Source organism: Mercenaria mercenaria, chromosome 3 (assembly GCF_021730395.1).
Source record: "Mercenaria mercenaria strain notata chromosome 3, MADL_Memer_1, whole genome shotgun sequence".
Taxonomy (NCBI): Eukaryota; Metazoa; Mollusca; class Bivalvia; order Venerida; family Veneridae; genus Mercenaria; species Mercenaria mercenaria.
The window spans coordinates 85836233-85860996 of NC_069363.1; the positions used below are offsets into that span (position 1 = coordinate 85836233).

Genomic DNA, 24764 nt, shown 5'->3' on the forward strand with positions numbered 1-24764 from the left:
AATTTTGAACAAATTTTGGCAAATGACAGTTGCAGACAGGTCAGTTTTGATCTGTTGCTTGGAACTGTTACTGTAGGTTCTGTTCTTTGCCCTTGCTGTTTGTTTAAATGAGAGATGTTTTAACCCTTGCTCTGCTAATTTCTATAATGAACTTGTGCATCTTTCAATTTGGATGGTACCGTTAAATGTTAAAAGGGATGCTCACCAAAGATACTGACTGAACAGTGCAGATCTTGATCAGACTGCAGTAATGTGCAGGCTGATTATGATCTACACTGGTCGCAAAGGCAGAATCAGTTGTGTGCAGCATGATAAGGGTTCAGTTTGTAAATTAGTTTCAGATATATCCAGGAAATGTGAAATTGCTAGTGTTAGGGACACATCTGTGATTGCTGTTCAGGTAGTTAAGGTAATCATTCTTGCAATGTGCCTTCCTGAAAAATGTAGCAGACACAATGCTTGTAAAGAGGCCATTTATCTTTAATTCCAGGGCTTGATTGTGTTTTGGGAATATTTAAACATGATAAAAATTTGCCAAAAGATTCTTCTGGCCAGATTGCCTTGTCAATTTTTAACAACTTTATCCACCTGTTCATTACATAGATTGTGACTTCAGCAAAACAGCTGTGTCATGTAAAACATTCTGGTACTTGGTGTGAAGGTAGGGTCATTTCCACACATTGCATACTGTTAATGATGTGTTATAAAACCTATATAATCAATTGTTAATAGAGGTGATTGACAGTTTATGGCTCGAAGTGCTTATAATAATATTGTATATATATATTAAAGGATTTTGCTGTAAATTTAAGTGCCTCTAATTTTGCTGAGGGGCTATGTAAAAGTAATTAAAGATATGTATATTTTGATTTGTTTTTGCCCTATGATTGATTTTCAACTTTGAATTTTGTTTAAAAAAATGTATATTTTTGTGTGTGCTTAGACGTTGTTTCCTTTTGTGAAGATGTCTGGGAATTTTACCTATATTATATATACTTAAACAGTTTCAAAGAGATCAGCAAAAATATTTTGTTAATGTTCTTTTTCTGTGACAATGTCATCCAGTCTTCCAATGTCGCTCATATATTTAATGATATTTAATATTTGTGTTATGTTTTCAAACATTACTAGAAAGGGTAATAAAGTGGAACAAATTGAAACTGGGGGTGGATTAAACTTAATTTATTGTATCATCCGGTTTCAGTCAAGTGTGACCTTCACCAGTAATACATGTTTTGGAAAACATTCATGAGAGAGAAGTGCAACAAAAATAACATTATATTTAAAATAACTACACTTGTCATAATGAGCAAATACTGCTGAGAAAATCATAAAGTTTACAAGTAGGAAATGTTTCTGACATTTCACTAATTACCATAATATGCATGGACAATATTATTAGTCACATCTCTTGTTTAGGCCCACAAAAGCAGTTATTTTATAAGTTGTGTATTGCCCATAATGATATCTGAACGTTTCGCATATTAAAGAGCAAACAGTTTTACGAATCATATTAAATTATTATATGGTAGTTTTCCAAGATGCGCATACATATTTCGGACAAATAAATTAAACTGTTTCTTCCTGCATTTCAAAATATCAGAAGCATCATGAAATTTTTTTGTACAGTTTGATACATCGGTCAGTGTTATAGGAGGATACCTAGCTTCACGTTTGTACATTCAGATGACAGTTTTTGTACTTCTTTAAAGTTGTACGATATGGGTTTTAGTTGTTGATGTTCGCAATTGACCTGTGTTTAATGACCAGTAATCTTGCATGAAATCTCACTATAATTTTAAGTAGTGTCCAAATGTAGGGTCAAATGACCGAAAAATTAGCCAGGGGCAGCGATGGTCTTGGTTAAGCAAATTAAAGAGAAAAATTGTTACAGACACATTTCAACAGTCCGTGATGGACAGCCTGTGAAATTTTAGAGGAAATGTATTATAAGGAGTGAATAACTGTCTGTCATGACTGACTGCACCTTTATGTAACAATTTGAGATATCTATTTGTATACTGGCTGCACATGTATGCGAGAAAAGGACATTACTACAAAGTTTAGAGGCAGGGGCTGTTTTATCCCTGGACATAGTAAATGTTCTCAATGATAATACTTTGTTATTTGTCCGAATCACTTCTGATTGATGGTGGGAAGCTGTCAATATCTCGGAGGCCAATTTTGTACTGGTACAGAATCATAGGAACACTGTTAGAGTACTTGTGGTAATGATAAACTTAAGGCAAATTTAAGTGCCCACACGCAAGACTAAGAGTGTGTAGAAAACTATGTATTGTTTGACATAGCCTGTATTCTTTCAAATGGTGCCGGCTGTATTCAGTTATGAGATGCGACTGTGGTTCTAAGCAATAAATACCTGGAGTGCTGCATTCTGTTACTGAAACACTGCATGAAAAATGAAAAAACAGGCGAAAACAATCACCTGCTTCATCATTATACATTGATGAACCTGTTAAGTTCATGTAGGATAAATATATGCCATGTTTTACCTATCTTCAGGTTACAGCATACTTTCAAGCAAATGATGCGTAGCCAAATATAAATATATCATTGAGATGTAGTGGTGGTGGTAAGGTTCAATGACTTTTTGCACTTTTGCAGTAAAAGGCTTACTACACTCACATAAAATGCTGGTTACATGTTGGTTTTGAATATGAATTATTTATTTCTGTTTGAGTGGTGTAATTAGTGTTAATGTTATTAGGTGAAGTTGAAACATGTTTTATTTTCCCAGAGGGACGGCATAATAGTTTACAGGGCATTTTCCCCCTCTATAGTAGGGGTCATTTACAGGCCTCTTCCCCTTAGTAAAAATTCTTTCAAATCATGCAGTTTTACCAACATCAAGATTTTTCTTTTCCATTACCTCAAATACTTCATTTGCTTTGCTTATATTTCTCGCAAATACACTGACCAATGCCCCTTCCCCTCTTAGAGAAGAAGCCCTGAGCTAATCTGGCTGCATTAGTTTGTCTATCTGTCTCCATTGACTGCAGTAAGCTATCAATTTCCTTCAGGATCAACCTTCTTTGTAAGAGTCATGCTTGTGTGTTACAATGACCAGAAAAAATCCTATGATAGCATTTTGTTTAGTGTGTTTTTGTGCCATTTGCAACAAAAACAGACAATGATAGCATTAGGCTTTTTTTGTATTTTTTACACCCAGGTATCAATAAACATATATTTATTATAAAGGGTATCAGTTACATGAATTAAGGGACTATCTAGATTTGAGAGTAAAAGATATAAATTATATATGTCATTGAGTCAGAGATAGTGTCAAGCAGGAGGAAAAATATGTTACAGCTTAAACATACCTTAACTTATCTAGGCACATCTTAATCTTTTGTGAATGAGTGCCTTTTTACTCTATACATCTGGGGTGTCAAAAACGATTAGATAAAGCGTCAAGCAGGAAAATAGCTGTGCCAGCAAGTACTGATAAATGCCTGTACTTGTCTGCATTTACAAGATTGTGCATTTTATCAGTATCAGAATTGTGGCATTATTTTCATTGAAGAAATGAATACATAATTGTCTTGAAAAGAATACAGAATTGTCTGGAAAATGATGTTGATATCTCATTGTTTATCAGTTTTATGAATAACTTGTGTCATTATATGATATCTTTTTCTTTAAGCATTGATGTTATGTTGCTTTTATACTGCCTATAAAATTTGGGGAAGCATTGATGTTATGTTGCTTTTATACCCCCTTTAGAATTTGGGGAGGCATTGATGCTATGTTACTCTTATACTCCCTTTAAACTTTGGGGAAGCATTGATGCTATGTTACTCTTATACTCTCTTTACACTTTGGGGAGGCATTGATGCTATGTTGCTCTTATACTCCCTTTAAACTTTGGGGAAGCATTTATGTTATGTTGCTGTTAGACTCCCTTTAAACTTTGGGGAAGCATTGATGTTATGTTGCTCTTATACTGCCTTTAAACTTTGGGGAAGCATTGATGTTATGTTGCTCTTATACTGCTTAACTTTGGAAGCATTGATGTTGTGTCTAGATCTTTAACTTTGGGAGATTGTCTATGTTGCTCTTAGACTCCCTTTAGAATTTGGGAAGCTGATGTAGTGCTCTTAGATCTTAACTTTTGAAGCTGTTATGTTGCTTTAGACTCCCTTTAAATTGGGGCATATCTTGTTGCTTATATTCCGTTAACTTTGGGAGCATGTATATGTGCTGTTGACTCCTTTAACTTTGGACATTGATGTATGTTGCTCTTAGATCCTAGCTTTTGGAAGCATTGATGTTATGTTGCTCTTAGACTCCCTTCAGAATTTAGGTAATCATTGATGTTATGTTGCTCTTAGACTCCCTTTAAACTTTTTGGAAGCATTGATGTTATGTTGCTCTTAGACTCCCTTTAGAATTTGGAGAAGCATTGGTGCTATGTTGCTCTTATACTCCCTTTAAACTTTTTGGAAGCATTGATGTTATGTTGCTCTTAGACTCCCTTTAAACTTTGGGGAAGCATTGATGCTGTGTTGCTCTTATACTCCGGTTAAACTTTGGGGAAGCATTGATGCTATGTTGCTCTAAGACTCCCTTTAAACTTTGGGGAGGCATTGATATTATGTTGCTCTTAGACTCCCTTTAAACTTTTTGGAAGCATTGATGTTATGTTGCTCTTCGACTCCCTTTAAACTTTGGGGAAGCATTGATGTCATGTTGCTCTTATACTCCCTTTAAACTTTGGGGAAGCATTGATGCTATGTTGCTCTCATACCCCCTTTAAACTTTGGGGAGGCATTGATGCTATGTTACTCTTATACTCCATTTAAACTTTGAGGAAGCATTGAGGCTATGTTGCTCTTAGACTCCCTTTAAACTTTGGGGAGGCATTGATGCTATGTTGCTCTTATACTCCTTTTAAACTTTGGGGAAGCATTGATGCTATGTTGCTCTTATACTCCCGTTAAACTTTAGGGAAGCATTGATGTTATGTTGCTGTTAGACTCCCGTTAAACTTTTTGGAAGCATTGATGTTATGTTGCTCTTAGACTCCCTTTAGAATTTGGGGAAGCATTGATGTTATGTTGCTCTTAGACTCCCTTTAAGCTTTGGGGAAGCATTGATGTTATGTTGCTCTTAGACTCCCTTTAAACTTTAGGGAAGCATTGATGCTATGTTGCTCTTAGACTCCCTTTAAACTTTGGGGAAGCATTGATGCTATGTTGCTCTTATACTCCCTTTAAACGTTGGGGAAGCATTGATGCTATGTTGCTCTTAGACTCCCTTTAAACTTTGGGGAGGCATTGATGCTATGTTGCTCTTATACTCCCGTTAAACTTTGGGGAAGCATTGATGTTTCCTCTTATACTCCCTTTAAACTTTGGGGAAGCATTGATTTTATGTTCCTCTTATACTCCTTTTAAACTTTGGGGAGGCATTGATTTTATGTTGCTCTTAGACTCCTTTTAAACTTTGGGGAAGCATTGATGCTATGTTGCTCTTAGACTCCCTTTAAACTTTGGGGAAGCATTGATTTTATGTTGCTCTTAGACTCCCTTTAAACTTTGGGGAAGCATTGATTTTATGTTGCTCTTAAATTCCCTTTAAACTTTGGGGAAGCATTGATGTTATGTTGCTCTTAGACTCCTTTTAAACTTTGGGGAGGCATTGATGTTACATTGCTCTTATACTCCGTTTAAACTTTGGGGAAGCATTGATTTTATGTTGCTCTTATACGCCCTTTAAACTTTGAGGAAGCATTGAGGCTATGTTGCTCTTAGACTCCCTTTAAACTTTGGGTAGGCATTGATGCTATGTTGCTCTTATACTCCTTTTAAACTTTGGGGAAGCATTGATGCTATGTTGCTCTTATACTCCCGTTAAACTTTAGGGAAGCATTGATGTTATGTTGCTGTTAGACTCCAGTTAAACTTTTTGGAAGCATTGATGTTATGTTGCTCTTAGACTCCCTTTAGAATTTGGGGAAGCATTGATGTTATGTTGCTCTTAGACTCCCTTTAAACTTTGGGGATGCATTGATGCTATGTTGCTCTTATACTCCCTTTAAACGTTGGGGAAGCATTGATGCTATGTTGCTCTTAGACTCCCTTTAAACTTTGGGGAGGCATTGATGCTATGTTGCTCTTATACTCCCGATAAACTTTGGGGAAGCATTGATGTTATGTTCCTCTTATACTCCCTTTAAGATTTGGGGAAGCATTGATTTTATGTTCCTCTTATACTCCTTTTAAACTTTGGGGAGGCATTGATTTTATGTTGCTCTTAGACTCCTTTTAAACTTTGGGGAAGCATTGATGCTATGTTGCTCTTAGACTCCCTTTAAACTTTGGGGAAGCATTGATTTTATGTTGCTCTTAGACTCCCTTTAAACTTTGGGGAAGCATTGATTTTATGTTGCTCTTATATTCCCTTTAAACTTTGGGGAAGCATTGATGTTATGTTGCTCTTAGACTCCCTTTAAACTTTGGGGAGGCATTGATGTTACGTTGCTCTTATACTCCCTTTAAACTTTGGGGAAGCATTGATTTTATGTTGCTCTTAGACTCCCTTTAAACTTTGGGGAGGCATTGATGTTATGTTGCTCTTATACTTCATTTAAACTTTGGGGAAGCATTGATGTTATGTTTCTCTTATACTCCCTTTAAACTTAAGGGAAGCATTGATGTTATGTTGCTCTTATACTCCTTTTAAACATAAGGGAAGCATTATTGATGTTATGTTGTTGCTTCTGCAATTGATGTGACCATTAAAAATTTTGTCCTTGTGCTTGTCTTTTGCCCAGTTCTCCTGGATGATGTGACCATTTAGCCATCCTTTTATTATAAATCCATGCTGTTCCTCAACAGCATCTATAGTTGTTTTGATGCAAATTTCAACTCCAAAACCGCCTCAGAAACCTGACTTGTTACAGAGAGCGCTGTAACCTATATATGCAACTATACAAGCAGACTCGGGTTAGAGAACTGCTGCAAGGAGGTTCAGGTTGTGACGTTTTATGTCCATCTTCTCAGCAGTTGTGAAGGATTTAAATGAAAGTTCACAGGATTGATTGATATTCAACTTAGTTGTGCTCCTGTCATCATTTGGATACCATGCAGGGTGGAAGTCTTGCAAGACTTGAAACATTGTTTCTTGATAAAGCAGTTGAACTATCTGACAGTGATAATCAGTTTTTCCCATTTTTCTTGTCATGTGATATTTGCCAGCAACAGATAAGCAAATTCCAGTGTCACTGGTGTTGGCCTTGTCACCTTATTACCTGAGCAGCTGGAACTAATTGTAATTTAATAATGTACAACTGTGATGTATTAATCCTTGATAACGTAAGACTGCTGGATGCTGGGTATTCTCTGGTCTGTTAATCATATTGTAGTACTGGAATTGTAATTGAATTGTGACCCTTTTAATATGAAATCAATAATACGCGATCAGTATCTTTCTTGATACTGTGAAAGATTAATTGTTCGTGGGGGACTTAAATTTTCGAGAATTTCGTGGGTATCCCAGTGAACATACAAAATGTACGTTGGTTTATTTTGAAGGTTCAAAACCATGAATTCATGTCCCCATGAAATAACAGTTTTGGTCAAAACCACAAAAGTTTATGCAGAGGAACTTAAGTGATATTTTCTGTTGGAATGCTTTGAATGTTAAGCAATTGACATTTTGCTTTAGATACTGACCACAAAGATGGACATTTCCAAGACATTTCCAAGACCATCATACTTATAATGGGCTAGGCTTGTTTTCATACCCCATGATATGAAGTCGCATCATCATAGTATTGATAAAATGAATTTTGAAAGACAATTTGCGTAGGAAAGCATGTGATGACATTCCTAATACATACTTTAAACATGTAACCAAATCTGTTTATTATAAACTTGTTGCATACATTTATGCAATACATTGGTAGTCAAGTCATACACAGTGTGGTAGTCATTGCATTCTAGTCCTGTGAATGATTTCATTTAAGTAAAGTGTTGAAGGTGTTCTGAGGTCACCGAAAGGCTGTTTATTACTGTGGTAACAATACCGGATGACAGATGGGAGGGGAATAGCCTGTAATTTGAACTTCACAGTCAAATGGTCCAGTCATAAAATTGGGAGAGTTTTACATAAGATTGATTTATCTTTAGGCCATTGTTAAATACTTGAGTAGGGGAAAGTGAAAATGTCATGTTTGTGGTTTTGAAAATTAAAATACTACAGTACAAAAATTGAAGGTTAATAGAAAATATGTAATATGATTAATTTTAAGTGCAGCAGTTTGTTACGCCTGTTTCTGATTGTATTTTAGAAAAAGGTTATTATCACAATTTACTGTAAGGTATCAATTTTTAGCTTACCTGAGCATGAAGTGCTCTGGCTATATATTGTGATCTGATGTGACTCACAATATGTTGGTTGTTAGATCTGTCCACATCCATCCGCACTTCAATTCAAAGGACATCTCCTCTGAAACTTATACGTTGGAAGTTGATGAAACTTGGCCTTGATGTTGACCTTATATACCTCTAGCATCTGATGCCTATGGTTCTAGGTATTACCCAGATAATATCGGAGTAGGGAAGTTCTTGGAGATTACAAAGTAGTTTCTTAGTGATATATTCTTCAGTTTTATTAATTTCCATCAAATTTAATGATAATTAATTACATACAAAATGTAATTAAGTAACATTCCATCAGTATGATGGGCTAGCTATAAAACATTTTAGTATGTACATGCAGATAAATGATTTTCTTTTGAGACATAATTAGTAACATGAAGTGTATTCTGGATGAAGTTTAATTATTATGATCCTAAATTTTAATTCGGGGAATATTGTTCCTGCAGAAACTGAATCTGGAGTATCCTTGGTTATAATGCTGCATTGATCAAAAGTACACATCCAGATTTATTTGAAGTCTATTTGTCCTGTTTATGGGACAATTGATTGATAATTGTTCTATTTGTGGTGCAATTAAATAATATCTGTTCTGTTTGTGGTGCAGTTAAATTTTTAAAGTACTTCACAATTAGCAGTAGTGGCAAAAAAAAAAAATTCTGTGCTATCTTATTCTAGAGTTGGGAAGAATAAGTTATTCATCCTTGGTGATAATCAACCAATTTCATGGATCAGTGAAAATTATTGTCATTTAATTACACTGTTGGTAAATATAAAACCAGTTCAGTGCACTTTATAAAATCAGAATAGGAAATAATTTATATATGAGTAAATGGCTTAAATTTAGATAAAATTGGTTTGCCTCAAGTGTTTTAGATCAATATGAGTAGTGTTTTATCAGGATGACTCAGTGAACAAATAAATTTTGTCAATTTATCACAAAGTTACTACTTGGATACAGAGAATGAGCCCAGTTATTCTGTAAACAATGTTGGTGGTCAGTTTAACATTTAACAATTATCTGCTATCTGTCACATATTAGTGGACAGATGGTGGACAAACCAATCTTCAAACTGACCATGCACTTCTTTGTTTAGTTTAGTAAGTCTATATCTAGGGTTTTAACACAGTAACTATGACTTTAAGCTCCACAGTCAGATGTAAGAGGTGTTACAACAACAGAGTTGAAAGTAGTTAACTGCTTTGACATATGAGCAAAAAGTGGTTAATTGTACTGACATGAGCAAAAAGTTGTTGGATGCATTGAAATAAGAAAGCAGAAAATGGCTAACTGCATTGAAAGAAGAAAGCAGAAGGTGGATGACTTCATTGAAATAAGAAAGCAGAAAGTGGTAACAATTGCATCAATATAAGAAGCAGAAAGTGGTTTACTGTATTGATATAAGAGCAGAAAGTGGTTAACTGCATTGAAATAGGAAAGCAGAAAGTGGTAAACTGCATTGGAATAAGAAAGCAGGAAGTGGTTAATTGCATTGTAAAAAGGAATGAGAAAGTGGTTAACTGCATTGGAAAAAAAGCAGAAAGTGGTTAACTGCATTGAAATAAGACTGCAGAAAGTGCCTTACTGCATTGACATAAGAGCAGGAAAGTGGTTAACTGCATTGAAAGGAGAAAGTGGTTAACTGCATTAAAATAAGAAAGCAGAAAGTGGTTAACAACATTGAAATAAGAAACAAGCAAGTGGTTAACTGCATTAAATAAAAGAAGTAGAAAGTGGTTAACTACATTGATATAAGTGCAGAAAGTGGTTAATTGCATTGAAATAAGAAAGCAGAAAGTGGTTAACTGTATTGAAATAAGAAAGCAGAAAGTGGTTAACTTCATTGATATTAGAACAGAAAGTGGTTAACTGCATTGATATAAGAAAGCAGAAAGTGGTTAACTGCATTGATATAAGAGCAGAAAGTGGTTAACAACTTTGAAATAAGAATGGATAAAGTGGTTAACTGCATTGATATAAGAAAGCAGAAAGTGGTTAACTGCATTGATGTAAGAGCAGAAAGTGGTTAACTGCATTGAAATAAGAGAGCAGGTAACTGTTTTGCACTGAGGATCATGGATGAAAGCATAATGACTCAAGAACCCTTGAAGTTGAAAGCTTAAATAGCTCAGTGAAACAGAATGTTCTTTATATAATATTATAACTTTGAAACAAATTTGAGACCGCAATACAAAAACATTTTGCTTTTCAAAGATCTGATCAGTAAATCTATAAATTACATTGAAGATGAAAGACATCTAAATTTGTTTTCATACATTTGTAGAAATTAGAAAAGTCAAGGGTAAAATGAAAATGCATATGAAAAGTACATTACAAATCACATTTTAATGACAGCAAAATAAATCATAATATGGCTGTGCAGGCGGGATAGAATGATAAGCTGTCTGGTGGCTGGTGTAGGTGTAAACATGTATTTTTCTGGTATGTGTTTTCAGTTATGGGAATATTCTGCTTGAAGAAATGTTGACAATATGTGTCCTGTAAGACTGCAGGCAGGAATTTCTAATGAATAAAACAGTAAACTAAATTTAGGCCTCAGTGGTAAAACTTGGTACTCAAAAAGTTCACATAAAAGGTATTTATAAAAATAGTGCATACTTGCATATTTATGCAATAACTTAATTTAGATTTAAACAATTACTGAATACTCTAAAAACCTGTTTGGTGGTTCTGCCCAGGTACCCACCAGTGAATGACTGGTAGAGCATCTTGGATATTTTTTCTGTCTGTTATATGCCCTGAGTTGTGTTTATGTTGCATAAAACCCGAAAGACAACTCATTCAGCCTTCAGCCTTTAAAGCCATCGGCTTAAACTATGTTGTGACATTTTCCCCTTGTGACATCTATTATAGGTGAAGGGAAAAGTGTCACAACATAGCTAAAGCCTCACTATTATTCATGACTATATTTGATATAAATACTTAGCCAGTATCTGGGCCAAAGTTATCAAATGAAACCTTAAATGAAACATATAACCATTTATACCTGGTAGAAAAAGCCATGGGAAACTATCGGCCATAAAACGATAATGGCTGTTGACCTATTTAAATGTCCACTTTTTGCCACTCAGCCAATTTTATTTGTGTCTTTGAACATGATTTTATGTAGGAGTTGTATAATCATATTTTTTAGTTTTGACCAGTCATCAGAATAAGCTTCTGTGTGATAATTGTATTGTATGTAGTAAGTTTGCATATCCTAAGCTGTGAGTCAGATGAATTAACCCTTATCATGCTAGACACGATTGATTCTGCCTTTGCGACCAGTGCAGACCTTGATCAGCCTGCACATCCATGCAGTCTGATCAATATCGGCACTGTTCGCCATTCAGTCAGTATATCTTTTTGGTAAGTACCCTCTTAACAGTATATGGTACTGTATAAATTGTAAGATGGACAAGTTCATTATAGAAATTTGCATAGTAATTAGGGTTAATGTGACTGTAATATATTTTAGCACTGCTGTGTGAAAACCATTGTTAGTGCTTTGTGATCTCAGTATGGATCTGTTGCATACAAGTGCTGAATTGATGAACAAACAGTATAGTATAGAACCACCTCGATAGCCTAGTGGTAGAGTGTCCGCTTCGAGTGTGGGAGGTTGTGGGTTCGATCCTTGTCCGCCTCATACCAAAGTGTGAAAAACGGTACCAGTAGCACCCATGCTTGGCGCTCGGCATTAAAAAGGGAAACTGGCCTCTGTTCTCTCATACCCTCATGGTGATGGATTCCATCAGGAATGAGGTGTCGAGAGTGATTAATATATAAGTTGTAGAACTTCTGTCACAATCCACCTAAAATAAATTAGTATATATAAACTAAACAGTCTAGATGCGATGATAAACGAACTATATGGACATGCACTGATCTGAATCCTTGATGGTTGCAAAGCCCAGATGTTGGTTTTTCGAACAGCAGCGCTCATTTTGATTTTGCTGTGAATTTGCTATTGATATGTTTTATCACACAATATTTTGCCCCGTAGCTAAAGACAGACATTCATATTAAGTGAGAAAGCCTACAAAGTTGCTTTTATTAATATTTGTATGTACGGGGACTGAAGTTACCACCTGACTCAGATTTAAATCTCATCCCAGGTTGTATTTTTGAAAAGATCCTGTCAGAGGGGCTCTCTTTTTAGCTGAATTAAGTATTTTGAGTTTTTTTGTTTTGCTTTTGCAACAGTTGAAGAAATATTTCATAATATGACAATTGTCTTGGTTTGAGTTCTTGTATTGATGTGAAGTATTGCAGTAAAACTGTTGTACCAGGTTGAGCATCAGATTGCATTATGACCACTGGTGCTGTGTCTTACTATATTTGATTGATGTGTGGAAGTTGTCAGTTACTTGTAAAGAAAAAGTTAAAAGTTGCACATTATTCAGGGAAAATGGATAGGTTTTACCTAATGACCATAACCTGACTGAAATATTTCAGAAAAAATGTTCGGGGCCTCCATTGCCGAATGGTTAAGGTCTGTGACTTTAAATCACTTGCCCCTCACCTATGTGGGTTCGAGTCTCACTCAGGGCGTTAAATTCTTCATGTGAGGATGCCATCCAGCTGGCTTGCAGAAGGTTGGTGGTTCAGTGATGGAATAATGCACGGAGCGGCACCTTGGGTCTTCCTACACCATCAAAGGCGGAATGTTGCCATATGACCTATAATTGTGTTGGTGTTAAACCCAACAAAAAAAACAAAAACAGAAAAGATGTCATTAAACTGGTAATGCGAAACAAAAAGAACAACATTAAATTATTTCTAAAATTAAATAATGTTAACATTTTACTTTCAGGAGGAACATGGGTTTTCGAGTTCCAGGTGAAGTTTTATCCTCCAGACCCAATGGCCCTGAAAGAAGACGTTACAAGATACCAGCTAAGTTTACAAGTCAGGGTAGATCTCTTCAATGGCAGGTAAATATTGTTCTTGTCTTACAAAATGGTATTGGAGCATAAATATTTCACTAGTCCCGCCCGCTTAGCTCAGTAAGTAGAGCGTTTGTCTATGGATCGCGGCGTCGTGAGTTCGATCCTCGGGTGGGGCGTATGTTCTCCATGACTTTTTGATAAAAAACATTGTGTCTGAAATCATAAGTCCTCAACCTCTGATTCATGTGGGGAAGTTGGCAGTTACTTGCGGAGAACAGGTTTGTACTGGTACAGAATCCAGGAACACTGGTTAGGTTAACTGCTCACCGTTATATGACTGAAATACTGTTGAAAAACGGTGATAAAACCCGAATCATACAAACAAATATTTCATTATAAAAAAGATTGCTAGCTTTATATGGAGAATTACACGTGTACTTTAACGGAGCAGTATAAATTGTGCTCCAAAAGTCGTGTAAATCTCAGCTGCAGAGCTTGTGCATATATTATATCTGGGTACAAAGCTTACATCATTTAATTAGCTATAAATTTTATTTATGTAAATTGCTTTACTCATGTTTAAAGAACCACTTATCAGGTTTAGAAATACTTGTGTTCGACAGAATAAAGACTAATTCTGGCCTAATCTTTTGCTTAGTTCCTGTGTGTTTTGTTTTTGATCCATTTGTCAATGCATATACAGAACCAGCTGTTGTATTCATGTACATTACAATAATATTGATATTTGCAGAACTGCATGCGGTCTATCAAAGTACATGTTTTCCTGATCATTAATAGGCATCTGAAAAGTTCTAATATTGAACTTGAGTTCAAGTGTAGATCGGCTAATTAAAGCTGAGGAATGTGTATGTAAATAAAAGTAAAACCATAAAAATAAGCAAGGTTCAGAAACTGTTTAGGTGAATACTTGTTTATTTGGTACACATGTAATTAAGTTTCATTTAAATGTAAAATTTCACTCTAGAGGAGTTTGATAATTGCTTTAGATTAATTTAAGTCACAGTCTGGTTCCCTTTCCTAGGAGACATTAAGGCTCCAGCATTATAAGACTTGAATTTGAAGACCAGTCTTAGAATACTATGTTATGATTGGTTGTTTTTAAGATTGAGCTCCGGAACACCCCCTCCCCCCCCCCCCCCCCCCAAAAAAAAAATTCTTTCCTTTTTATTATTATTTTTTCAAACCTTCCATGAATATTTATTAGCATGCAAAGTTGTACCATTCCCCCACCACACTCTCTATTCAGTCTTGCCTACCACCCCAATCATGCATCCCCATCCAAGCATTTTTTTTTTTCATTTTTAATTTACCATCAATATTTATAACCAACATGTGAAATTTTGTACCCTCACCCGGTCACCCCGGCTGCCCCCCCACCCCCACAAAAAAAAGCATTTTCTGTTAAAATGATTTTGACTAATGAAATTATTTGCTTCTTAGTAACATCAACTTTTTGCCGGATATATGTTTTTGCCATTCCTCACCTCAAGCCCTTTCGGCGGGGGATACCAATTCATCGAATTTGCTTGTTGAAAAAGTGTTTTAATTACACATTTAAGCGTCAGATTATAAATTGGGATGGAAAAGGTTAAATGATAAGTATTTCAGTAAGCTTGTACATGTTATAAGGCTAATATGATCATAAAGCAATGTCACTTCTGCCGCTTTGAAAAAGCAGTAGTGAAGGAGTAGGAGGGTTTAGCCCCATGCTCTGCTGGAGCTTTTTCACCCCAAGTGTGGGTCTCGGGGCCCTCTCAACTTAGTAGGTATCTGCAAAAAAACATTTAAATTTAACATCTTTATATATTTATTTACCTTCAGACTTCCATGTTCATTTGCTACATACGCACTCCTTGGTTCATACACAGTACAGGCAGAATTGGGCGATTGGGACCAGAAGGAATTCGGAGACTCGGTCCAGTATCTACATGATTTTGATTTCGCTCCGGGACAGAATGCAGAACTTTTAGAGAAAATTGCTGAACTTCATAAAAATCACAGGTAAATGAACTATTCGTATAAGTTACATGTTGTGTTGTAGCTATAGAATATAAAGTAGGTGTATTTGTTCTGTTTTATACCAGTGATCAAAGAAAACATTTTTCACAACTTGATAAATTGTAAAATATTTTTTTACCCTCATATTGGATAAAAGATAGATGCATTTAGTTTTGATAATATGGTTTTGTGGTATGTTAAGCACAACAGATTTATAAAGATATTTGTTTACAGAAATATTAGTAATACTTCTGTAAACTTTTAAATGTTCTCACAGACTTTTCTACTGAGTCATCATTTTTTTGGCTAAGTTAATGGGCGATCAGTGGAACTATAATTTAGAAGCTATTGTTACTCTTAAACCATGATACTGAATTAGTATTTCTTAGACTTTACAGTGTCATTGTTGAGTACATGAGTGAAATTTAGGTTTGATAGACTGCCTGTGTCAGTACAATCCTATTAGAAAAAAAACGTCTGATTGTTTGTTGGGTGACCTACATTTTGCAATTCATAAATAACATTGGGATATGTTTTTTTTCCCCTTTTCTACAGAGGACAGACTCCAACAGTAGCAGAAGCCTATTTCCTGGAAAACGCTAAAAAACTGGCCATGTATGGAGTGGATATGCATGACGTGAAGGTATGTCTGGTTTCTGTCACGCCTCTGTACATATCACTCATCTAATGACAAATGTACATGTACTGTCACATCTCCGATACTGTAGACGGAAAGGTTTAATGTGGAACTGGTGAATGGAGTATTCACTGTTTATCAATGTTTTAGTCTGAAAATAGACTGGTACCTTTATTAGGAAAAAATTTGGCTGCTGTTACCCACTTTGAAAATGCATTATTTTGTTCTGCAGAAATTTTGCAGAATGTTTTTGTTATGATTGGAACTATGTTCTAGCAAAGTTTTTTGAAAGACTGTAATAATTTGATAAGAGAGAATTGAAAATTGGGCATTATAAGTGTATGATGTTGATGACTGCTGGCCTTTTCTTATACTGTACGTAATCAAGGACAGGGCTAGGGAAGTTCAACTTACATTTAATGTTTATTTTATGTAAATTGTTTTGAAAAGGGAAGAGCTAGTATCCATTTAATTTATGAATCTATTGAGGAAATTTAAAATACACTGTAGCATTTGAAATGGAAGCTGGCTAGACATATTTTTTCTCATGATTGACTGGAAAATATAACTTTAAGGAAGATTATTTTATAATTATGACATTACCAAAAAAGATACTAAATAAAATTTCTTAAAGGTGGTCACAAGAAATTAGGTTGTTTAGAATTTATATGATCATAATACTCTTTAAAAAATTTTCCCCAGAGGTAGTTTTTACCATTTGGTTGCCAAACAAAAATAGAGATATTGTTGCAAGAATAGAATTTGATAAATATATTTAGCCTATGATGGAGTGATATAAATATAAAATCTGTTTTGATATACATTGTATGTATCAACAATTTGCAGTAACAATTATATATTAAATCTGAAGTCATTAGAAATGCAAGTTTGTAAAATTATTAGTACGTCCTTTGCTTATCTTTGGTGTGAAACCAAGATAAATTGTAAAAACCTCAGTCCAAAATGAAGCTTAAATGTTTTCTCTATATTTTGTAACTTTATGTAGAATACAGGTACTCGGCATAGTCAGAAATATTGTTGTGGAAGACACCTGTCCTGCTTGGAGTGCAGGTCGGTGGCTCATTTCCAGGTTGCATCATATTACAGAAGTCAAATATGATAATAGCAGCTTCCCTGCTTGGCACTCAGCATTAGGACTGGTCAGCCTGGTGTCATTATCATGTGACTTATAGGATATCATGTCACATGTCTTCATCATGATATTCCAGCGAGGCAGCACTGTTAAGATTGGCATTGTGCTCAATGCTACAAGTTAACACTGTCATTTTTTTGTCTGAAAAATTGTTGAAAAATTGCCGAACCGGAACACACCGCATATATGCAAAAATATCGTCTCGGTGTTTAATGAAGTTCAGACATATTGTTTTTTTCCAGGATTCAGAAAACACAAGGTTGTCCCTGGGTATCTGTGCCACTGGTATTATGGTGTACAAAGGCAGGTTGAGAATCAGTCGATTTGTGTGGCCTAAAATACTGAAACTCTCATATAAAAGAGACTCATTCTACATTAAAATCCGTCCTGGAGAGGTGAGTTATCTTTTCTTGTTGCCTGCTGTTTATGAAATCACATAAAAAGCAAACTCTTCCTGTATTGAAATCTGTCCTGGGAGAGGTTAGTATTTTTATATGACCTACTGTTTATAAAAGCACATAAATAAAGGTAACTAATTCTGCATTGAAATCCATCCTGGAGAAGTGAGTTATCTTTTCCTGTGGTCGATTGTTTATAGAATCACAATCATGAAGGAAACTCGTTCAACATAAAAATTCAGTTTATTAGAGTTCATATAATGGAAACTAATTCAACAATAAAATTTATCCTTGAGAGGTTTTAAAGTTAATTTGTGTGGCCTGCTTGATAGAATTCACGAAACAATCTCATGAACTGAAGCTTTAATACTCTGTGCACATGTGCTCATATGGTAGCGTTGTCAGTTGAAGAGATTGGATATAAAAGAGATTTGAGTTAAATACATGGATACTTGTTCTACATTAAAATCCATCTTGAAGGATTGAGTCAATAATTTAATTGTTAGGGCACTGTCCTGAAGTGGTGAGTTTAAAGCAAGAAATCTCATACAAAATAGACCTGTTGCATTTCAGCATCTGTTGTGGATATCAGTTTATTACTAGTAATGATGTGTTGGAATTCTAAGATAAGACTGATGTAGAATAAGTATGCATATATACTTTCCATAAATGATTGAAAATAGCAGCCAGTTCGCAAAGATAATTTAGAATGTCTGTGTAGAGATGGTATACTTACAGGTTAAGAGTGTAGGTCAAAGAAAAACTACCATTAATATGCATACATTTACTTAGATGAAGTGCTTTTCCAACAAACTTTTTAGCATTTTGGCAACTTTATATAAGTGATGTGCATGACAGTATGTCATAAGTATCTTTCTAGCATTCATTATCTAGTATCCATATAAATTGATTGTTGCAATGTCTGACCTTGCATTTGACGTAATTATGTGATGCTGAAAATGCAGAATTATCCATGCATTGTCAAATATTTCTGCAGTTCAAACTTCTATATGTGTGGAAAAAACTTAGGTTTGCCACAATTACAGCCTGTCTTTTTGAAACATTTTGGTCTTGTTTTGATGAAGGGTTTCTTGAAATAGATGAAAATATTTGTTATTTGAAGGATTTAGGAGTAGTCATAAGTAATTTATACTATCTGCTGAAGGGTTTATTAGAGTCTAGCCTTATAAACACAAGAGGGTGCATTTCTGTATGATAGAAATTGTACATATATAATGTATTGTTTCAGAGAGATGGAAGCTTACTGTAAATGCTACTTACAAATAAAAATATTGATTCAGTACTAAAGTGAGTAGGGAAGCAGTATTACCAGATGTTAGACTGGTCTCAACCTTTACCCTGCTAGATTTCTACTATGAACTTGTCCATCTTTAAATTTGGACAGTACCATTAACTGTTAAAAAGGGGTGCATACCAAAAAAAATACTGACTGAATAGCGAACAGTGCAGATCATGATCACAAAGTCAAAATCAGTTGTGTTTTAGCATGATAAGGGTTAAAATCAGGAAACAAAAATCTTTACTATTTTTTCTACAGTTTGAGCCACATGAAAGAACGATCAGTTTTCGATGTGACACCCATAAGTTGGCAAAGAGGTTGTGGAAAACTTGCGTGGAGCACCATGCTTTCTTCAGGTGAGCTTGCATACCAAAATCTCTATTCTACCAAGTTTTACGAATCTTTGAGCACAAGATCTCTGTGAGCCGGTTATGGTCACTTTATGTAGAATCTTTTTACTTAAGTATTGTGAATTCGAATGTTATTAACATGTTAAATGTCTTTAATGGAGGTCTTCCAGATTGCTTCCATAAACAGAATTATTTAATAATTTTTTGTCAGATATATTAATAACATTTATAATAATTTTCTGTAAAATTGTTTGTATTTGTGGGGAAATCAAATTTTCGGAGATTTCATGGTTGAATCAATCTACAGATTTATATCGTAATGAAAAGATACAACTCCCATTTATTTTCACCTACAATAGGTAAACCCCACAAATTTATATACCTAGCAAATGGCATTTTAGCCAGTACCATGAAAGTTTAGGCCTATGAAATTACACGATTATATAGTATCTTGTTGATAGATAAAAGTTACAAAAAAAGTTGAAATTATTACCTGTGCAGAAAGCGATGTCATTTTCGTGCAGTTGAAATTCTTTTGCAAGAAATGTTATTTGCGTTCATTAATTATCTGTTAATGAATGTCATAATGGTTATGTAATAAGTATTACTGTTTTTCCATCTATATAGTTTTTAAGCTATTATGTTTGGTTTGTTATTTTGTTTGGTAAATGAATCCAGATGTTTTGAATGTAAAACTGTTCGGTTAATGTGACAATATGGAAGGTCATAATTTCATGAATATATTTCAGAATTCTTCATGAAATCAGAATAAATGTATTTCTCAGCTTGCAGCAAGCCCTTTTGCATTGATAAACTGTTACATTTTTGTATTATCATCATTCTTACCTTGTGTGATTATCAGTACAAAGTTGGTACTATTTTTGCAGATTGAAGACAGCCGATCCACCAAGTTCAGATACACTGTTCCCACGATTCAATACTCGTTTCCGCTATTCTGGAAGAACGGCAGTTCAGGCGAAGAAGGCAGCAGAAATGACTGATCGTGAAGAACCACACATTGCACGTACTGCTGAACGAAGGTCATTGCATGATAAGCACAAACACTTAGATGACAGTGAGTGAACAGTGTTATATATAGAAAGGATAAACAAAGTTTTAAAACAGGCCTGGGATGTTTCAGGACTGGTCATGATTTCAGGGTTTTGACAACCGTAATTTCCCTATATAACTCTATTGAAAATAGAGATTTCAGACTTTGGAATGTAGATTTTCAGGCTTTTGGTTTTTGTCTGAACCCCAGTTCTGAGTATATTTTCTGGTCCTGTCGGATCGAGGAATCCTTTCAATATCTGTGTAATAGAATTGGGTTTAAGCTGGTGCTAGGAGACATAAGGAGTGTTGCACATTTCATTACCTCTCACTTACGGACTGAATCAAACCGAGTCTGCTATTGTTCTGCTTGGTTGCATTCAGTGGTTCTGAATGATCTTCTTACAGGTTTTATTTAACATGTTCTTGTATAAAAATTAACATACTTTTCAGGTGCAATGAAAAAGATGCCATACGATGAGAATGACTTACATGGTAATAAACATGGTGATCCAGATGCTACGTTGGAAAGAGACCGTAATGCTGAAGATTTATATAGCAAGGTACAGAAACGACCAAACGGGGAAGATGCGTCCGATAGGTTAGATCATCATCCAGGGGATGAGGTTTGTATTTTTTACAGTTTATACATAGATATATATGTTGTTGAGTTGCAGTGGTGGCATGACCGCAACATTCTTGGTTGCTTAGACTGAAATGGTTAGAGTATCACCCCTCGCTGACTTTCCTGATCTGGATGTTAGCTTTTTTGTGTGTAAAAGATGGTTATAGCAGGCAGTAGTCAATCTTCTTGGGGAGATCTAGTAGCAAAATGGAAATGTATTTAGGAAAAAGGTTATAATTTAAAATCTGATCAACTGCTAATATTGAAATAATGTTATACTAGGCCATTACAAGCAAATGAAAACAGGTAGTCAAGTTTAATTGGCAGGAGCATATTATTGAAAAGGATAAATGGTGTGTGCTCATATAATTAACAAGGTTATATCAAAGCAATATTTGAGTGGGTCTTTAAGCCATTGATTATATGCTGGAATACAAGGGATTTTTGGTTTATTCCTCAACTCCTTAATTGAAGATCACTCTTTTTTCCCCCAGATTTGTGTCATGTCTATAGGTGCTTTATACCAGGCATGAACAGCACTGGGGAAGTTACTTGAATTGTAACATCTACTGTTTCTTGCACTGCCCCCCACCCCCAAAGGTAGTAAAGATGTCAGCTGTAATGAGAACCACTGCAGCTTTCAATATATGTAGACACACACTATTTTGAAGTAGTACACCAACTTCTAAGATGTTGATGATTTATTTTGTCCATTTGTAGCCTGGAACAGAGGGACCACCTGGCTATAGTGCAGATACTTCAGCCTTGTCTGATGGTGGTAAGAAAAGTAAGAAGGATAAAGAAGAAGAGAAAAAGAGGAAGAAAGAAGAAGAAAGAAGGAGGAAAGAAGAGGAAAAAGAGAGAAAACGATTAGAAAAATTAGAAAAAGATAAAAAGAAGGTACATTGAGTTTGAGAGAACTAGAGAAATAATCTGAGTAAAGTAAAATTCCTGATAAAGATGAGTTACATTTACATATTTGGGCTTAAAATAACAAGAGAGATTCTAAGGTTGAAGTTACAAACTTTCAAGAAACAATTTACAACTGTCAAGGAATCAAAGCACATTGATGGCTGAACTTAAGACCGAATGTTGCATAACTGTAAGACTGTTACAAAACAATACAAAGCTTACGAAAGCTCATTAAGTTTCTGATGCTAAAAATAATTGATCTAGACTCTTCTTTAGAGGAGATGCACTTCCATCAGTCATTACAAAAAAAAGAATGATGACCCATTTTAACGATTATAACCGTTAACTTGTATAAACTGGCCAATCTTTTGATGGTGAATTGTTTTTACATCTATCAGTCTTTGGGTTTTTTTTTCAGGGCAAAGCTCAAGAAACTTCAATAGATGATGTACAGCCGGATCCTGCCGTTCTAGAACAAGTAAGTAACCACAACTCTTGCATATGTTGTCATATGTCCTCTTGTAACACTTAAAGAGTTCTTTCCCTTTGTAGGAAATGTGGGCAAATTTTCTCAGTTTACAGGTTTATAGTGGGTACAAGTAGCTAGATGTTAGAATTAATGAAATAGTGCATGTTAGATCATGGTAAAGTTGAAAGATACAAATTTATGTTGTTAGTTTTTATGCAAGGAACATTTACTCTACCTAGAGTATTACTTACAGTTGTTTTGTTTGGGAATGTTCACAAACAAATCTCTAGTCAGAGTCCACTGTCCTTTTCTACGACATGTCTGCTCTTTATCCGTTTGTGAAATGTAATTAAGACAAAGATTACTCTATTTAAAATATATAAAGTATAAATGTGCAGTGTCAGATGAACATTTTGAGAAAGGAAAATTTTGCATATATACCGGGTACTCTTCTTAAAATGAGGCAGTGAATTTATAATCATTGAGATGCTATCCCGTTGTAGTACCGAGCTGAAATTTTGGCCTTTTTTACGCACATTGATTGATGTTCTATACAAAAGACTGGTTGATAAGGTGAGATTTTCATTTAACGATTTGTTAAGAACAGATGATATTTGTATAAATCAGTCTAGTTAGGATACAGTGCAGCTGACTTGAGACTAAGGGATGGGGGAATGACAGAAATAAAAGTTACAGAAAACTGTATAGGTTGTTAAATTTTAAAGGAAAAGTCTGGTTTTCTGTCTCCTCAAGAAAAACACTGTATTCTGGTTTTATTGTATTCTGTGAAATTATTAATATTTGTGGGTGACTAATTTTCATGGATTTCATGGTTTTAATCAATTCACAAAATTAAATCCCAGACAAAAAACAAAGCAAACTTCCCAATCATTTTATCTTCAAGAATTAATTTCATATCACCATGATGTAGCAATTTTGAAACCATGAAATTGTATGCCCACAAAATGAAATGATTTTACAATACATTGTATTGAAAGAATGTCCTTGTATGGGAACATTTATGTAACATAGATGCTATTGATATTAGAGTGAAGAATGTATTTTAACCACAACAATAGCAAGTGGAGTATAAAAGGTGTAGTTTCATACTTATTAACTTATATAAATTTTGCGCTAATTCATTTAGAAAGAGAAGGACAAACATGAGAAAAGTAGCGGAGGTCTGTTTGGCCTTCTCCGTCGTTCTCAGAGAGGCAGCAAATCTGATAAAGATAAGTCTGAAAAAGATGCCAAATCTAAAGCGGACGCTGAGAAAGAACAGGTTTTTCAAATTAGTTTCAAACCCTTTATTTGCTTGCTTACAATATCTACTGTAAACTGTTGAGTTAAAAAAGGGGCACCCATGCATAGCGAGGGCAGAACAAAAAGCTGTTGTCCAGTTTTCTTTCATTCTACCAGTTTCGACAGTTTTTCGTTCAGCCTTTATGTTGGTAAAGCAAAAATGTTTAGAGGTTTAGAAAGTATATATTTTGTTGGTGGGATACAATAAATGTGAAATGTATTGGCTTTTTTTCAAAATGGGGCTAATGTAATTGTTTCGAAGTAAGGGAGCCTAAATGTTAACTGCAAGAATTTATGAAAATCTATATATTTTGTATTATTCCTTTTGCTTTAAAGTGTTTTTTGCACTGAGCAAGGTGCTGTTTTATGTAATGAGTTGATATCAGTTTTGCATCTCCATAATAAAAAGGAAAAGAAAATCAACTGTCCATATTGGATGCTAGAAAATAAATTCTTGTAGTGTGGGATTAGCAGTATTAATAACAAAACTATATTCCATTTATAGTTAATTTACTACCATATCACGTAGTGTTCTCAAGCAGAAAACTAAATACTTTGGAAAGGAAAATTGAACAATATGAACAATAGGAAGTGACTTGACTGGCAACTTGGGGTTTATCTTTTATGTCTTCTTTAAGTACCTGCCGGTGTTGTGGTTTTCCTAGCTTGTGTCCTCTCGAAACCCAGCGTGTAAAGACTCTATTTTTCAAAATATCTTCAGCTAGAATTGTTTTAGAGTTTCTATAGAAACATCTTATAGGTAAAAAAGATGAAAACAAGCTTTGCTTAACCCATTGATTATTAGCATTCCGTACCATACTGTGCACTATAGTGCTTATTTGTCTATGAACTAGGTCATTCTATTGAGAACACTCTGGTTATTTATATATTTGACATACTTATCTTTGCCTTTGCAGCTTAGAATGTTTTGCACATTCAAAGTGCTTGACAGTTCCTGCATTTTATAAAGCATGGCTAAGCTAAGGCTGCATCAGTTTTATTTATAACTGTTCGTACCTGTCATAGGTGTAATAGACGTATTAAACTGATAAACTTTTGAAACTTTAGTCAAATCTTCATGAAGACCACCTTTTGGTAAAATGAAACATAGTGATTTATGTTTTCAGGTCTATGTTTTTGACAGTTCAGTAGAAATAGTTTCTATGGCTATAACTTGCTTGAGATGATCTTTGTAAAGAAACATTGTCTCATTTGTATTTTTATTAGCTCACCTGTCACAAAGTGACAAGGTGA

At 34.8% G+C, this 24764-nt stretch overlaps 1 protein-coding gene across 15 annotated transcripts in view; it reads left to right on the forward strand.

Moving 5' to 3' along the window:
• Positions 1–24764, forward strand: part of LOC123524192 (band 4.1-like protein 1) — a 239220-nt gene that overhangs the window by 194843 nt on the left and 19613 nt on the right. For 12 of the 15 annotated variants that reach the window (XM_053539112.1, XM_053539111.1, XM_053539116.1 and 9 more), the window contains 10 exons: positions 13220–13340; positions 15138–15317; positions 15870–15957; positions 17347–17499; positions 19061–19158; positions 20040–20227; positions 20656–20828; positions 21548–21727; positions 22158–22217; positions 23356–23490. In XM_053539112.1, coding sequence (XP_053395087.1) covers positions 13220–13340; positions 15138–15317; positions 15870–15957; positions 17347–17499; positions 19061–19158; positions 20040–20227; positions 20656–20828; positions 21548–21727; positions 22158–22217; positions 23356–23490 — 1376 coding nt within the window. The remainder of the gene's footprint in view (positions 1–13219; positions 13341–15137; positions 15318–15869; positions 15958–17346; positions 17500–19060; positions 19159–20039; positions 20228–20655; positions 20829–21547; positions 21728–22157; positions 22218–23355; positions 23491–24764) is intronic. The other 3 variants (XM_053539115.1, XM_053539124.1, XM_053539125.1) reach the window with 1 other exon arrangement.